Source organism: Protomyctophum bolini, assembly GCF_963924005.1.
Source record: "Protomyctophum bolini genome assembly, chromosome: 4".
NCBI lineage: Eukaryota > Metazoa > Chordata > Actinopteri > Myctophiformes > Myctophidae > Protomyctophum > Protomyctophum bolini.
The window spans coordinates 24,040,921-24,059,421 of NC_137865.1; the positions used below are offsets into that span (position 1 = coordinate 24,040,921).

At 43.6% G+C, this 18,501-nt stretch overlaps 1 protein-coding gene across 2 annotated transcripts in view; it reads left to right on the forward strand.

Moving 5' to 3' along the window:
- Nucleotides 1–1,513: 1,513 nt before the first annotated feature.
- The window catches only part of LOC308314204 (uncharacterized protein), a 22,536-nt gene continuing 5,548 nt past the window's right edge, over nucleotides 1,514–18,501 (forward strand). Inside the window, exons 1-4 of one of the 2 annotated variants that reach the window (XM_080761687.1) lie at nucleotides 1,712–1,926; nucleotides 14,272–14,325; nucleotides 15,370–15,842; nucleotides 15,906–16,062. In XM_080761687.1, coding sequence (XP_080617813.1) covers nucleotides 1,857–1,926; nucleotides 14,272–14,325; nucleotides 15,370–15,842; nucleotides 15,906–16,062 — 754 coding nt within the window. In that variant the 5' untranslated portion in view covers nucleotides 1,712–1,856. Of the gene's footprint in view, nucleotides 1,927–14,271; nucleotides 14,326–15,369; nucleotides 16,063–18,501 lie in introns of both variants that reach the window. The other variant, XM_080761688.1, reaches the window with a different exon arrangement.

Below are 18,501 nucleotides of genomic sequence, written 5' to 3' on the forward strand. Positions count from 1 at the left end.
CTCAGCATCACGCTCTCATTCACATGATTCACTCAGCCAATCACACACTCACTCCATCTTCATACCGGCTACTTTAACCGTAGGTTTGCATTCCTCCTCCTTCTTCCTTCCTTGCTTGCTGCTGTATACAAACCTGCTGCTTTTGGATCTACTGTTTACGGGGGATTCAGAGTCCCTATGGTTGGGACTGATGCGCTTGATCGGAGTACCTAAAAAGCAGATCCAATACATCGCCAAACCATAATAAATATATTGCTCATCTTATATTCAATAAATATATATTCCATCCATTCTTGAGTTGTCGTGACTGAAATAATGGTAGTGGGTCGCACACACCAAGACTGCAGTTCAAAACATTTATTTCATTTTGAACAGGGGGTAAACGTTCGGCTATCCAACCTTCATCAGTATGATACACTGATGAAGGTTGGATATCCGAAACGTTTGTCCCCTGTTCAAAATGAAATCAACGTTTGGAACTGCAGTCTTGGTGTGTGCAACGGTCGCACACACATGAAGAGTGGTTTGGGCACTTGAAATCTCTTCATGTACTGTGTGTTCAAAGCCAAGCCTGAAGTACCTCATTCCAAAAGAAACACTTGGTTGCTTTCACATGGTGCAGATACCCTCAAACAAGGTGCTCTATTTGCGTGCTCATTTAGGAGCTAGTTTCTTTTGTCATGTCTGTGTACAGTATGCTTTTTGAGAGCTCAGTGAACCAGTCACACTTTACTGGCATTGGTGTTGGTATTCTATCCTCTTCTTCCCCATTTCGTACATACTATAGTATGTTATCCATTGGACAGTCGAAGACAAATGTTTCTATAAGATGGAAGTGACCTTGTTCTGAAGGATAGCATAGCACATATCACACTGACAGGCGGAGAGGCAGAGAGAGAGGGAGGTTAAAGAAGAGAGTGGAAACAAGAAAATCAGATGAATTGAAAATGGAGTGAGTAGTGGACAAAAGACCAGATGCACTCTCAGGAACTGCTGCTGTCTTGAGCAGAGAGAGAGAGAGACAGAGAAAGAGAGGGGGGAGCAGGGGGGAGCTATACGGAGGAACATCACCTTTATGCCCCCACCTTCATGATTTATGAAACATGCGGGCAGTCCAGAGGCAGGCAGGAGGGGAGAGAGGGGGAGACAGAGAGAGAGAGGGGAGACAGAGAGAAAAGGGGGCAGGGAGAGGGAGGGAAATGGGGAGAGAAATAGAGAGACAGGGAGAGAGAGAAAGGGAGAGGGAGAAAAAGAAAGCGACCGAGAGAGGGATGGGGAGGGAGGAGATAGGGAGAGAAACAGAGAGAGAAAGAGAGAGGGAAAGAGAGAGGGAGAAAGAGAGTAGAGTGTAGGGCGTGAGGGAGTGGGAGGGGTCAAAAGTGGGAGAGGCAGCTGGGTGTGAGCGTGCATGATCCACCCTCTTCCCCCCTCTGTGCCACTGGCTGCTGTGTCTTTCTCAAACACACAGAATCAAAAAGTTAGGCAAAGTCTGTCTCAGCTCCAATAGCTAGCAGACACCCACTGCAACGCCTAGGCTCTCTCTCTCTTTCTCTCATTCACCCTGTCTCTTTCTCTCTTTCAGACACACACACGCGCGTGCGCACGCACACACAAACACGCACCACACACGCACCACGTGCGCACACACACACACACGCACACACGCACACACACACACACACACACACACACACACACACACACACACACACACACACACACACACACACACACACACACACACACACACCCATCACTCCTGGCAGAGAGAAGAAGACAGGAATACAGGAGAGCCTTTTACACACCTCTCCCGGCCACTCAACCCAGACGTTCGACAGACGCTTTTTTTGCCCAGGATGTGGAGTCTGCTCTTGTGGGTCACCTTTGGATTACTGGCCTCCTCCAGGTCGGAACATCACGCTGAAGGTGAGGAGGGTTTCTCTGACCACGGCCCCAGACGGACACCTCTCTTTGTTGTTTCATTCTGGTCTGGTCTCCGGCTGGAAACACTCCTTTGTTACAGGATTTTTACACCCCAGGCTGTGTTTTATGCTTTGGAGAATGTTCTATGGGGCTCAGAGCTGAGCCTGGTTGAGAACTTGTGTGTGTGTGTGTGTGTGTGTGTGTGTGTGTGTGTGTGTGTGTGTGTGTGTGTGTGTGTGTGTGTGTGTGTGTGTGTGTGTGTGTGTGTGTGTGTGTGTGTGTGTGTGTGTGTGTGTGTGTGTGTGTGTGTGAGTGAGAGAGAGACCAGAAGACACTGAGACAGGCTATGGTCTGATGCTGCCTGTGTAGACTGGATGAGTTGATGCCGGCAAGACAGCGAGCGTGCGCGACTCCAGCTCAGACAGGCTTACGTCTGGCAGGCTGAGACTCTGCCGATAGACACAAAGGAGACTGGCGCTGGCGCTTTTGCTACACTCTCTATCACACACACAGGCACACACAGGCACACACACTCACTCATGCGCTGGCAAGTGAGCCTGATATATCAGGGCTTTTCGTCTTCTTTTTGTTTGATTGGTCAGTGTAGCTTTCAGAGAGTGAGTGAGTGAGTTCACCATGGCTTCAATTAGTGTCAGTGAGACAGACGGTGGGTATCTGTGCTGCCTGCCTGCCACGCTTGCTGCTCTTACTCTCTGACACAAAGGACGCTCATCAGTCGCTTTCTTCCTCACTGCCTCTTTTGTCTTTGTGTTCTTCCTCGTGCGGTGCGGTCGGTCGGTCGATCCGTGGAAGGATCTTGATTGGATTTGTTGCTCGTAGCGATATGTCCCTGCGGACAAGTTGCTGTAGAATCAAACAGGTCTGGGTTAGTCTGACTTGTCTCATGGGGTGGGGGGGGGGGGGGGTCTTTTTGGCTCTGTGCCCAACAGCTTCGAGCCTACAATGCTCTAGTCTAAATGATACACACTTTGAAAAACTAAGTGGAGAGTTGTTAGGTAGCTTATATGAACTGTATGCTTATATGTTAATGGTGGTGGTGAGGGGGGGGTCTTCCACTGCTGTGTTTTGGAACACGTGCGTGCCCTCTGGCTAAAGCTCGGGCACAAAGTGTTTTCTGTATTTACTATACTGTAGTTGTAGTGTCTGTCATGCATGTCTGATGTCTGTGTGTTCTTTGCATTTACTCTGTGTGTGTGTGTGTGTGTGTGTGTGTGTGTGTGTGTGTGTGTGTGTGTGTGTGTGTGTGTGTGTGTGTGTGTGTGTGTGTGTGTGTGTGTGTGTGTGTGTGTGTGTGTGCGTGTGTATATAGTGTGTGCGCCCGTGTGTATTTTGTCCTAGTCCTCCCCTTGACTTTGAACCATGACTGTTTCCTCTAACGTACGTCATGTGGGGAGACCATGTTTCCATGCATGTAACCAAGATGAGATCAACAGACTATTACTTTTACCATATCTTTTATATGACCAAGCATGGACATATCCTGCCAGAACCGGCAAGTTATGGCACTTTGATTGTGTACATTTATAATAAAAAACACACTAGACACAAAATGTATATCCTGTGACTTTTTGGAGACAAAGCAATTGAAAGTTATTCACAATTAGGCCTTAATCATATAGCATTACTGAATCTTGAGCAAACTTGAGCAAATAGCTTACTGACATTATTTGTTGATTCTCAATGACAGATAATTGTCTAATTATTATCAAAAGATCTGTTGATCAGATGGGAGAGCCACCACCCCATATGAGTGTGATGATGTTTCCTGTTGTTGAAAGTTTAATATGTTGAATGATCCTTCCCTAAGGGCAGAAAAGCACACTGTCACTTCTAAGAAAGCCAGTTTGACCACCCTCTTGAGCTGAGTTTCCCCATGCAAAGGAACGAACACACACACACACACACACACACACACACACACACACACACACACACACACAGGCGTGTGCGTGCATGCATGCGACGTGTGTGTGTGGCAGTATTTGCTTCCTTGGCGAGGCCACCCCTCCTGTACCTGTCCGTGTCACGTTTCAAGGTGAGGGTCAGTAAGGGGGCCCCTGTGCAGTGGGACCGGGACATGACAAAGAGGGCTTGTGCCCGCACAGAATCCAGACCACCGTCTCCTGCCACCTGAGACTCTCTTGGGCACGTGTTCGCCCCTTCCACCCACCCAGTGTGTCCTCCTGGAGACACCATCTAAAAGCCTGATGACACTGCACTGCCTATCACACATTGGCTGCAGACTTTGGACAGTAATACAGAGTGTGGTCGAATGGTTCCATTTGGTTCCATACATTCTGTGACATTCTGTGACTTACACAGAGGATTTTACTGTGTAGTTTGTACCTCAGAGCATTCGACCCACATCTACCTCAGATGCTGATCTGCATTTTAAAAGCATCTTTAATGGACGAGGAACGGCACAGTACAATCCTGAGTGTCAAACTCAAAGTTAAGACACTTTGACATTCACATTTTGCTGTGTAGATGTCTGCTGCATCTGTTAAAATGCAGTTAAACAAGTATACATTACATCTTAGAGCCTTCTCTTTTTTTGCTCACTAGCAGTCACCCTGTTCAGTGTTCACCCGCCCCTCGCCGTTGCTTTTCCTTCTCATATACACTAAAGTCTTTGTGGAACTGGGAAAGCTGCTGAAAAGAGCTCTGTAATGTATACAAGTCTGTGGTGCACGAGGCAAACTCAGGAATCTCTCAGCTCACCCAATCTTCAACTATTAGTCTATATTTAGTAGCTATACCCTGCATCAATATGTCAATATGGTATTAAGTTGTGTCTGTGTTGAGTCAAACCAGAGGATCCTCCTGCCATTATTCAGTCAGTTTGACTTTGTTTAACCAAATTCTAAACAAATAGTCTCAAAGTAGTTTGCTTTTAATTGAAAGCATATAGCTTTCAAAGCATGTTAAAGATGAACCACAAAACAACACATAGCGCTAAAGAATAAAGTTGATGATGTTCATTTTTAGGTGGTCTTGGCCTAAAGGGATAGTTCACCCCCAAAATGACTTTTCTTCTATTGATTACATACACTCCATGGAGCCTTGAATACATGGAGATTTATTTTGAGGGGCTATGCCCAGCTTTCCGTGTTTGTGTGAACACAAACATTGGCTTGTGGTTGGCTGATCACCCCATAGCGATGATTTGATTGGCTGAGCACGGAATGTAATGTAGGATGATAAAATCGCCTTTTTTGTTTTTGTCACAATCCTAAACCAATAATTCCATTGAGTCTCCATTGAGTCTCATACCAGAGACTGGCGTCTCCATTGAGTCTCCTACCAGAGACTGGCATCTCCATTGAGTCTCATACCAGAGACTGGCATCTCCATTGAGTCATACCAGAGACTGGCGTCTCCATTGAGTCTCATACCAGAGACTGGCGTCTCCATTGAGTCTCATACCAGAGACTGGAGTCTCCATTGAGTCATACCAGAGACTGGCGTCTCCATTGAGTCTCATACCAGAGACTGGCGTCTCCATTGAGTCTCCTACCAGAGACTGGCATCTCCATTGAGTCTCCTACCAGAGACTCCAGTCATCAAATTATTGGCTTGGGAATGAGACAAAAACAAACAAATGAATTCAAGGCTTCAATGTATAATTGATTGTAATTTTGGGTTAACTATATCCATTTAAAGCATTCACGTGCAACCATTTTTGTCCTGACATCAGGGTTATCTTAAAGGTTGTATGCTTGTTTAAAGTGATAAATCTGCGAAACCTCATAAATGTTAAATTGTCTGTCCGGCAACGGATCCTCGAAACGAAAATAAACAAACAATACTGACAGACAGTGCAAGGACGACTGCAAGAGGGAAAGCTGCAAAGTGTGCAGTTTTTCCCCCCCTTTCTCTCCAACCGAAAGACGGTTGGAGGTCGAGCTGTCTCTGTTATCATGGATCATCTGTATTTGGGGGGCGTGAGTTCATTCACTGAGACCTTCACTCAATTTAGATTAGAGATTAAAAGCTGGGCTAAGTCATTTCAAGTCAACACAGAACGAATAAATAGACACCGGCAACCACTGACGTCTTTAAAAGAACATACTTAAGCAGACATTTGAGGTAGAGAGAATGGAAACAAGGACAAAGGCTAGAGAGGTTCCTTCAGGTGACCTTCAGGTGGGTTGTGTGTGTGGGCGTAGTGAAGGTATATGTGTCTGTACATGTGCAAGCTCTCGGGGCTGGGGACGGGGGATCTCATGTTTCACCTGTCCCACTGGTCCACGGACCCGTGACCAGTGAGGTGAGGGCTAGACATAACATGCCTGCTGACAGAGCAACTTCTGTGGAGGAGAAACGAGAGAACACGAGGAACTGGATCATTATCACACACTGGCGGTCACAAGGCCTCTGCGCTCATATGCAAACCAGCCGCGGATAAAAGGATGTCACAGGCCTAATGTGCACACATGTATGCGGCGTATGAGAAAGGTTCAGTGAGAACATAGTGAACAACTGTACGTCCTGGTAGCTGGTAGGGCTGTCCTCAACGGAATAAATTCTAAAGTCGCCTAATCATCCTTGGAATTTGTCGACTAATCGATTTGTTGATCAACTCGACAGATCTGTAAAATTGTGTTTGCTGCCTTTTCAGATTGGTGAGGTTGAGAACTGAACATCAGAATGATTGTTTATATCTATATATTATACACAACACAACATAAAAAGACAGGAGAGAGAGCCTGATAAACGGCCATACAACCACATACAAGCATTTGCAGCAGGCACTCAAATGGCCTCTTTGTAGGCCCTGTAACTGGAATGAGTGGACTTTAAATCGTTTGACTATGTGCAGGTACATGAGACATAATGTGCACATGCTAACGTTGATTAAACATAACAATGGCTACTGGCTATTGACATAAAGTTATAGAGTTTACAAGAGATGTGCTGGGGGGGGGAGCATAACAAAGTATTTGTCAACAAAGTCTTGTTGACGAAATCCAACTCCAAACTGACAGATTAATAGATTATTTGGCTTTAAGTGGACAGCCACAGTAGCTATAGTGCGCACCCCCCTTATTTATTTTTTTCTAGTTTGGATTTTTGGGATCCATAGGACCTCTAATATACAGATGTTGATGATCCCAAGAACAAAAATGGCCCAAAGTATGTTTTTTTTGCTGCCTGGAACATTGGCGAGACTGTGGCACGCCCACATTTAGAGATAGACCAAAGTTAGAGATACCATTTGATTCTAGACAACCTCAGGTTTCCAATGGGACCAACCTTGTCATGCCACCTTGTCGGGAAGGGGGTAAATACCTAATTGATTCAAGGTTTGACTACATTTTGGCGAGAGAAACAGCCATAGTTATTTTCCAAAATGTCCCTTTAGCAGCTGTCACTTCAATATGGAAATGGGTTACATGGATACCTTCAAGCCTACCCTTTACAGACATGCCAAATTTATGCCAATCTCATGCCGTTTTGGGCAAGAACCATGACGTTTTATACATGCAGTACAAATGTGTAATTTCTGCCTATTGTAAAAATGAGGCCACTTTACTCTATCTATAGCTGTATGAGACCACTGTACTGTTTCTATAGCTGTATGAGACCACTGTACTGTTTCTATAGCTGGATGAGACCACTGTACTTTATCTATAGCTGCATGGGACCACTGTTCTACATCTAGATACCACTGTACTGTATCTAGACCACTGCACTGCATCTATAGCTGCACAAGACCACTGTACCTAAACCACTGTACTGCATCTATATCTGTATGAGACCACTGTACTGCATCTTGACTACTGTGCTGCATCTATATAGACATCTGAATTGTATCCATAAACCACGTACTGCATATTTATAGACCATTGTACTGCATCTATAGACCCCATACATTGACCACTGCACTGCATATAGATCACTTACTGCATCTCAACTCAACTCAACACAAAAAGGATTTAGGCCTATAAAGCATTTAAAATGACCAGGTACACCCAAAGTGCTGTAGAGGTTAAAATACAATTGAAATAGAAACTAAAACAAAACATTGGCATCTGTAAAGGAACATCATGGACTGCCAGGCTCAGCTGAACACTAAAGATCAGATAGAAGGAATTTGTCTTTAATACAGATTGACAAATATCCATTGACTGGGCAGCTCTATGTGTAGGGGGCTAGGGGCAAGATATTTCACAGCCTGGGGGGCCGAGGCTCTGGAACAGCTTGTCCCCAGTGGGAGGCAGTCACTGCGAAGGCTCGGTAGATGAAGTTCTGTGGTCTACATATCCACTAGAGTGGTCTACTGATGCACTAGAGTGGTCTAAGCATGCACTAGTGTGGTCTAAACAAGCACTAGCGTGGTCTAAACATGCACTAGCGTGGTCTAAACATGCACTAGCGTGGTCAAAACATGCACTAGAGTTGTATAAACATGCACTAGAGTGGGCTACATGTGAAGTGAACAAAACAAGGGATGTCACCAGAACATTTTAAATAACATTTTACATGATTTTACTGTGCCAACACTGCTTGTTGCTGAAGGCATGTTTAGTCCTGTGTATTTGCGTGGATGCTTGTCCATGGGTGTAATAGCCTTGTGTGTGTGGGTGGGGGGGTCCATGCGTGGGTGGGTGTGTAATGTAATGTTCTTCATAGCTGCCAATGAGCGGTACAACAAGAAAGAGAAAAAGAGGAACAGAAAGGGGGGTAAGGCCTGTCTATTTCTGCAAGAGCAGCTGGAGTTTTTTGGCAGCCTGCTGTGTTAAAGTTCTTTATTTCTGTCAGGCTCTGTACAAGCGGACCCTCCATGATCGCCCTGGTTCTTTCAGTTCCATTAGGTGACAATAATGTCTTTGGTAGAGTCGCCGCCTTTGCCTAGCAGGCTCCTGCACTTTACAAAGACACCCATGACCACTGTCTCTGCATACTAATAGAATGCACCCCTGATTCATGAGTTCTCGCCTCCTTTCAGCACACTGACAAGCAGCGTTTGTCTTTGATCTTACTGGGTTTGTAAGATCAGGAGATGCTGTTGTGAGGTTCGGGGAGACACTGTGACTTGGAGTGGAGTGGTGCATGACAGTCAGTGATGGACAGTGACAAAGTACATTTAGTTGAAAACCTGACTTTCACTTGTCCCCTTATTATAAATTAAAGTTAATTCATAATTAATTAATTAATATAATATAATTGATATAATATAATATAATTGATGCATTACACATTGACTGCCACGTATTTATTCAACCTACCCGTGCCGAGGTCTTTCAGCCGTGTCTTATTCAAGGCGAAGAATATTTCCCCAGGTCCGTGAACTGGAAGTTAAAACTGCCTATGTTAAATGAGTGACGGGCCGTGATCGGCCTTAAACAAAGCTCCTTTTAATTATAATCGGAATCTGGGATTAGAATCTGAGATAAAAGCATGTCAAAAATCAAAACATGGCCATTGGCCGCGACCATTTTGATTTTCGGGTCATACACCCGTTTAGATCGTGGTAGCATTCCAGAGCTAACCAGATGTAGCTTTGGACCGTGACCAACCTTAATCAATATAAAACATTAAAATCCTATTAGAATTTGCCTATCCTATCATAATGAATTAATAAGAAGTTGAGACGAATAACAGTCTAAATCCTTAATTTATTCTGACCCCTCCCCGAAAAGGCCTAGCTGTCCTGACCCCTTATCCATAATTCATACATTATGGATAATTAGTGTGGACTTAGACTGTTATTCGTCTCAAATGCTAAGTGTGTGTGTGTGTGTGTGTGTGTGTGTGTGTGTGTGTGTGTGTGTGTGTGTGTGGGCACGTGCGTGTGCCCTTACCCTAACCAGGTTGGTTCCAAGTGGTTTGGATTGGTTCCAAATTCTAATAGGATTCCTATAGGATTTTTTGACTAGGGGGAGTTGAGTAGGCTACTTTGTCCACACCAGGTGACAGTTGAAGTCTGTGTGTGTGTGTGTGTGTGTGCGTGCGTGCGTGTGTGTGTGTGTGTGTGTGTGTGTGTGTGTGTGTGTGTGTGTGTGTGTGTGTGTGTGTGTGTGTGTGTGTGTGTGTGTGTGTGTGTGTGTGTGTGTGTGTGTGTGTGTGTGTGTGTGTGTGTGTGTGTGTGTGTGTGTGTGTGTGTGTGTGCGCGCCTCCCTTCTTGCCTCTAACGGCAGAAGGGAGTGGTTTCCTGTTCCTGTCAGTGCACCTCATGAGAGCAGAAGGCCTATGGGGAAGTTTGCTTATGTTTTAGGTGTTCAAATAATCTCACTTTTATCAAATTCAAAGTGCCATTAACGCTGACAAGAACAACCATGGAAAGATGGTTCATTTGATGACAAGATGACAGCTAGCCATTAAACATAAGTACCATCATTGATGCAATAATATTTATTTTGTCTGAAGCTGCATAGGAATCATGATGAGTGCCAAATTGTGTTTGCTGCATCTGGTAGCTTTACAGTGTAATTACCGGGTGGTACTGTCAATAATGATCTTAGTCTTGAAGTTCTGTTATTTATCTTATCCTTTCTTTCATCCTGTTTTGGTGTTGAGATGGGTTTCCTTGCTGCAGTTTGTGTCCGTTTGTTGCTTTCTGTATTGCCCAGTGATGGCTTTGGAAGTTGACACATCAAAAGAAGTGCACAAGCTTCCCTACAAATGTGCCTTCTCTCTTCATGTCTAAACAATTAACCAAATAAATGGACATGGAAGAATGACACCATGAGAACTGTGTGCCAGTTATTGTCTGGAAAATGTTGTCTTTTTAGAGCAATTAATCCAGTTGTGTTTTATATGAGAGAGGTTTCAAACTTTGCATTTATATACATTCTACAGTATAAATTTACAGTATAAACGGAGAACGTTGAAGGGGAGCCAATGTGCTCGAACATGAACAAAACCTGTAGTTATCTGATGGGATGTATGCATGTTTGGTTAGCACCTACTGCTCTGATATTTCCCCTCCAGTGAATCAAGCTGCTGTTTCTTGTTATGAAAACTAAATCTAACATTCTCACACTGCTGTTTGCTGTACTGTATATTCAGGGGGAAACCATGGCGATATCTCTGTGGAGACAGAGTCAGCGTTTCACATGCTCTATCTCAAGGGTGTTTTATACATGGGTGGGCCAGTGTTGTGCACAGAGAATCTGCAAGCTCATGGATTGATTGATTAAGATGTTGATTGACAATTGTACGAAAAATACACACATTTAGTAATTTACACACCACCATCAAACGGATAATACGTGAAAAAAAGCTTAAAGCTAATTTCCATTGTGGTTCCCCCGCAACACATTGTGAGCTTGTAGATTGGCTATTCTCGGTGTATGCTTCAGGGGACTGAGTCTCTATCATGCATCTATAAATGCACCAAGTCTCTGTGTGTACTGTGTACGTACCCGTGTACGTACGTATGTACGCACGTCTATTATCCACGTAACTCACTAGCTTTCTCCACAGATGTGTTCATAAACGTGTCTACTATCACAGAAAAAAATGTTCCAACCCAACTCCCTTGGGAAACTTTGTGACAGATGCTGAAAGTTGGGGTACCATTATCAACCAATATAAGGCAAAGAATTCCAAATTTCATTATACTTTAAGTTATATGTCAAACTAGGGGGTTTTCATGATGCTGGATTTCCAAGCATGAATTTTGCACGAAAATACTCCTTGGGCTAAATTCGGCCATAGCCACTTGCCCAAATGTGCCCAAATGTGCTGACCTCATCACATTTGTGATGACGGCTATGGGCATTTGTAGGCAAAGGAGTGTTTTTTTGTGCAAAACTAATGCAATGGATTCAGCATCATTAAAACCCCCTAGTTTGACATGTCACATGCTACTTAAAGTATAATTGCCTTGATAATGGTACCCCAACTTTCAGCAGCTGTCACAAAGTTTCCCAAGGGATTTGGGTTGGAACAATTTTTTCTGTGATAGTAGACACGTTTATGAACACATCTGTGGAGAAAGCTAGTGGTAAGCATTTTTTTGCAGATTTGCCACTAACTTTACCTAACTATGAGCTGAGGGAGAGCTACAGGGCCTTGTGTGATCAAGGTATAGCCTGAAGAGAGTTCTTATCCTGTAATTTTTCTATTTTTGGTTAGTTTTGCTATTTGAATTTACTTTTGCACTGAAAACTATCTGGACTTTGGGAAATTTTGGGGACTTTTATTGGGAAATAAAAAACCCTTTAACTGCATTGCTGACTGTTCTTGGAGCCTTGGCCGTTGGGGCAACTGCACCCCCCTTCTATTTAGCCTAGAACTGGAGGTCTAGAACTTGGGGTATGTGATCAGTGCAATGTACTGTAGTCTTTGGCTTACAAAGTGTGACGTCACGGATTACATGACCTTGGCCCAAGTTCTAGACCTACACAAAATGGGTGGACTTTTTTATTATATCCTCACAACTCCTCTAAGGAATATTAATGACATAGTTTAATGTTAAAAATGAATGGTATTCCCCTCTAAGTATGCCTGGTTTGCCTGGTGTGTGGTGGTGATCCACCTGAACTGAATCCGCACCTACAGCTGTTGTTGTATGATGAGGGGGAGGTGTTAGTGGTGGGGATGATATTGATGTCACTATATCACAGTTTTTTTCATTGGCACGTTTGACTGTCAAGGTTTCAGCCTCCAGGAAGAAACCCTAAATACAAAGGGAAGACCTCATTGCACATAACATAACCACACCAAGGCGTCTAATGTAGTACAAAACTCTTGACAATCGATCTTTAATGATGTTTGGGAGATAAGAAATACATTCCTATGGTGTTTTTATGTGGGCAATAGTCCAGGAAGGAAGTGAGGCCAGTGTCTGTAATGTCACAGACACTGGTCTCACTTCCTTCCTGGACTATATTTTGTCTCAGTAAAACAACACTCCCCCTCTGCACAAGGATGAGCAGTACACCAAAGCATTATGGTCATTGTAGTAATCCAGCACTCCAGTCAAACCCTATACTAGTCAAACACACAGACTACATTATTGTTCTGACCAGAGTGCAAACTTAAAATTGTGCTACTGTTATCTACTAGAAATACTATTAACTTTGAGTGACTGGAGTTTAATGATTGTGTAACACAGGGCCATAGTTGCGCTCTGTCTTGTTTAACTATTCATGAGCATTCCACTACAGAAGAGGAATATGCGGCCGACTTTCATACCATTCGATTATTTCAACTGGGTTTAGCTAATTTTTCTCCCTCAGGAAAAGAAGAAGCCCTTCACCCTGTTTTTTTTTTTAAAGATCCGCTGAATGAATCCCAATATGACAATATTCATGCTTAACCTGTTAAAACCGGGAAAGCATCTGTATCATTTTAGAATTTAGTTATATAACAACATACTGTAAGTTTTTTCCAGAAACCTCTTTAGAACAGTGCAGGTTTTCAAAAATAGCAGATAAACAAGCTTGCAAGCGTGGCAGCTTGTACATCTGCTATTTTAGAACAATTTAAATGTGTTTTTTTTAACACAAATCTTCTCTTCTGGGGGTCCCTGGCACAAAACATTTTCAGATGGGGAACCGCAGCCATATATAAATGTAGGGGTCCTCATGAAAAAGTTTGAGAACTACTGATTTAGTATAGGCATCTGTAGAATTGGCCTCAGGTCTTCATGGGTTAAACCCTACTTAGTGAGTTGAGCGAGGTTTCAGAGGAGTCTATCCTTGCCACCCTCCCCTTTTCCATTTTGTATCTGACAGGAGGATAAAACAACCCAAAAAGCTTGAGAGCCCGATGACCTCGGGATACATCACTGAGGATACGTCCCAGGTGCATCCATGCGATGTATTTTTGTTTTAGCTTGAATCAGCAGACTCAGTGGCTCAGGGGTAGAGTGGCTGGTAGAGGTTCCCAGTTCGATCCCGTGCTCCCCCAGAGTTATTGTCGAAGTGTCCTTGAGCAAGACGGTTCCCTCCGCCATCAGTGTGTGTGTGTGTGTGTGTGTGTGTGTGTGTGTGTGTGTGTGTGTGTGTGTGTGATGCACAATCTATGTAAAGCGCTTTGGATAAAAAGCACTCCCTGTATAAACTAACTCTGTGCTTCATTTATGCAAATGTTTTTTACTCTTTGAGATTGTTTCAAATGTACTATCATACTATAATTCTAACAATGTCTGTCTGTGTGTCTGTGTGTGTGTGTGTGTGTGTGTCAGAAACACAGCCGTAGCTCCTCACTGCCTGCACCAATCGCTCCCACTTTTCACACTTTTTTTGATTTGACACATTAATGATTATTAATTAATTTATTAGTGAATTAAAAACGCACCGGGCGCAGTAAATATCTCACAACGGGTAAATAAAGTGTATGATTACTTAATTGTATTATTTATCATTTCAGATCCAATTGGGAGTGCGAGTGTGGAAGCACAGCAATTCAAATCCCATGCACCAGGTAAGTCATGCATTCATCGTATCAATTACCGTGAGTTTCAGAGTTCATGAAATAATATGTATTTGTATAGCACTTTTGATCCACTTTACCCTATATCATTTGTCGTATGACAATTAGTGGAAATAGCTGATCTTCAAGCTGTAATCAGGTAGCAAAAGAAACTCAGTGAAAGAAAGAACAGTGACACCTGCTATTGTTCCCTCTGGGTTTAATGGTGCATTACACTGATTACAGGACGTCTTATATCCAGCATTATATCAAAGTTATCAAATTGAGCTTTGAGGAAAATGTAGGCATTTGAGGCAAGTTCTTTTTTTTGTTGGCCAGGCATATACTGTATGAAGTTGGGACAATAACAGGAGATAACGCAAACTCCCATCCATGTACAGTCAAATCTTTAATGTTAATTTAATTCAGGAGTAAATGAACACAGCATGAACATCTACAATAGGAACTTGACTGAGGGACTAACTTTGCTACTACAGGGAAAACTATTGGTATTATTATATTTACACTTTGATTGCTCTTTGTTTTGAATGTTATGTTATCTATGCTGCTGCATTGTCTGTAGGCCTAAGGAAGGCAAAAGAAAAAAGTTTTACTCTTATGTACCTGTACACAAGATGTAACAATAAAGTACAGTACAACCTTGAACCCAAAGCCCTGCTTCTAGCTACAGTACAGTACTTTGTACAAGTGTTAATTGAAGGGTACACTTTGTACACTCTGACGGTGTACAAATATTTATAAACCAAATACACCCTGCCCTATGGGCTGGCAGGGGAGCGCGGTTTTGGTCGCTGAACTAGCGCCTCCTACAGGTTCGTCAGAGTGCCTGTTCACCTGCGAGCAGAAGTGGGAAGGCTAGTTCCTCTGCACACTGTAGACAACCTCTGTACACTTCACCCTTGTGCCTCACAAGTTAACACAAACAAAAGCTATTCTCTTCAATCTGTCGCTGCCATTCACTTTAATAACATAATTTCTCCACTGCTACCTAACTGCAACCTACTATAACCCTGATCTGGTCTATATCCTGAACAGCTGACCATGAGTATCTCACAGTGCCAGAGCTCTCCTCACCTGTTGAGGAGGAGCACACACCAGACCCCACAGAAGTTGACAAGCATGCAGAACCAGCGGCCACAGCCTCCACACATGAAGACTCAGCACCTGAAGACCCCACATCTGAGCAGGCGGATCATGCCACAGATTCTCCGGTGGTCCATGCCACAGATGCTCCGGCAGTCCCTTCTTTGGCCCCTGGTGACCATGAAGTGAAGGCCATGGCCACGGCGGCCGAGGCTCACGGAGAGGTGGAGGAAATGCACCTGTCAGCCACGCAGGCCACACACACTGGTCTGACCGAGGACCCCCACTCACTGGGTGAAGGGAATGTGACCAGTGCCATTGGAACCACCAACCACACTGTGCCGGTGATAGAGATAGAAGAGCCCACAGGGTCCGGGATGATTCCGAACCCCACAGAGGAAGCCACCACTGCGCCACAGCATGCAACAGACGCGGCAGAGCCTGCAACAGACGCGGCAGAGCCTGCGACAGATGCACCACAGCATGCGACAGATGCACCACAGCATGCGACAGAGGCGGAGCCTGCGACAGAGGCGGCGGAGCCTGCGACAGAAGCGGAGGCGCCTGCGACAGAGGCGCCTGTAATAGAGGTGGCGGCGCCAGCGCAGGATGCGGTACAACCTGGCGTTGCCGACGGCACAAAAGGTAACTGCTGCGGTGACATGAGACATGGATGACGCTTGAAAACTCAAAATGTTCAAGCCAAGGCTGTGGTTAAGGATAAAGAGTCGGGGTCCAGGCATCCTAAAATAACATTTAAGGAGAAGGTAATGCATGGTTCAAGACCAAGGCCTACTGCATACAGCTTGAATACAGAAATTGCCATATCTATAGATATGCTTGGAGAGCATATAATGCTATATGGACTCCTAGTTTAAAAATATCAGCTGAGGTTGGCTGCAGGTTTACAAAAGGCCACGAAAACTGTTGCTGTGGACCACTGTGCTCTCTACACAGGTCAAGCTGGGGCACAGCACATGGGTGCAATTATGATTGTTGCTTTCTATAGTCCGTTGATATTGATATAGTGTTTGTGTTTGTGTGTGTTATAGTGTTTGTGTGCCGGCATGTCTTAAATCTCCTGCCTGTCTCCTTTTTCCGACGGCAAGCTTTCCCTCTAAGCACCCATAATGATTATAAAATGTTCCTCTGATCAAAGTGGATCAATAATGTGGTTGTAGGGGAAAATACAGTAAGTGATTATTATTTTTGCATGGGGGAAATGAGGACCTTCTTTATCAATATGATTGTTCTACGTAGAATTAATGCACACTGTCTTCACTTGCTCAATAAAATAAATCTTATCTTCATATAATAGGTCCTCACTAATAAGCATGATAAAATGGCAAATTTTTTCTACTCAGTCTGTGTCTCATAGGAGGGCTGTCGGCATTTCAGAAAAACGCCCACCAGTGACATCATCGTTTTAAAATCACCTTTTAAACAAGATTTATTTTACAAAATTGTTAGATTTTTGTTATCGTGAGAACAATGGATTCCATTTTCGCATTGCAACTTTTCAGGACAGTTTCTATTAGCTTGGATTCCCCATCGATGATGTCACTGGTGGATGGGTTTCTGAAATGCCCACAGCCCTCCTATGAGACACAAAATTGTGCCATTTTATCATGATTATTAGTGAGGGCCTATTATATGAAGATAGGTTGAAAAGTGGTGAAGTGGTCCTTTAATGAAACGTTTTATTTTGTTGAGCCCCCAGGGTCTGTCCTTGGCCCCCTTTTTCCCCTACACCAAATCAATGCCGAAAAGACCCGATTTCCAAGCTCAGTGCATTGCACTTTGTGCACAGCTTGTAGATCACCTACTTTTGTGGAATGTTGCCTATTATGCTGTGCAAGGAATAGGAACACCAGGGTGCATGTGGTTAAATAACATAGTATGGGTTATTATCCTTTCAGTACTATATTGTCCTCTCAGAACATTACTGGCTACTACTCATTTTCAACATTGTGCTATAACTATGTCATATACCTTAGAGCTGTTTTGTGGAAATCAGAAAAAGGTCCTGCCCTTCTGTGTTGCCTAGAACTGGAGAATTGATTATTGGGGTCATGTGATCAGTCAGAGACATAATAGGGAAGGTGTTCTGTGCAGGCCAAATAATTCACCTTCCGTAATCCGTATGTCACTGATCACATGACCCAATAATCTATACTATTACAACACAGAGGGGGGGGAATTTCCACACAATAACTCTAAGGTATATTAATGACATAGTTCAATGTTGAAAATGAGTGGCATTCCCCGAACACTAACTCCAACCTCAAAATTAGCTATATGTACATACCATAGTTATAAAAGAACATACAGGTTTGTGGTATGAAACCACTTGATGTCATCCAAGTTTTACAATACAGGAAAGGTTTCTGAAAAACAGCAGCACACCCTTCCAGTCACATGCAACAAGTTTCAGCATGACTAAATAAACTTTCAGAGCTCAGCACGCCCCCTAGTGTTAGATAGACAGGATTGGTGCATGGTGACAGCTAATGATAGTAAAATGGTTCCAACTGTTGCCTGGGTGACAGGGCGGCAGGGCCTATAGTGGTAATTTCCTCTTTTTTCTACTCTCCCTCTTTGCCGTAATATCATGCAGACTCACCGGTCATTTATCTTGCATCCCTGCAGCAGGCTCTTGGTAGTCTACTGTAGAATAGTAAGTAGAATTATTTAGGCTAGGGAATGTACAGCACAGTAAATATCAGTACAGCCCAGAAACTGACACAAACGATTCAATAGTGCAAGAAATATATATATATTTTCTATGTATCAGAATCAGGGAAATATAGACGCTTTTATTAGTTGCGCAAGCAGAGCGCGCAAGTACTGTGTCAGTGTTGTCCACCGTATGTCGGTGTTGTCCACTGGCCAATAAGGGACCACCATTCCTGATGACATAACTAAGGTAGTTAGGATTTGGTGATCGTGATACTTGCAAGGCGTAAATTGGTTGTGCATTTCTAATTCTAATTAATCTTTTAGGTGATGGATGAAGACAAGAGACAATAAACACATTATGCATTCATTATATAGAACATGAGTTTAAAACAGGTGGTCAGTGAA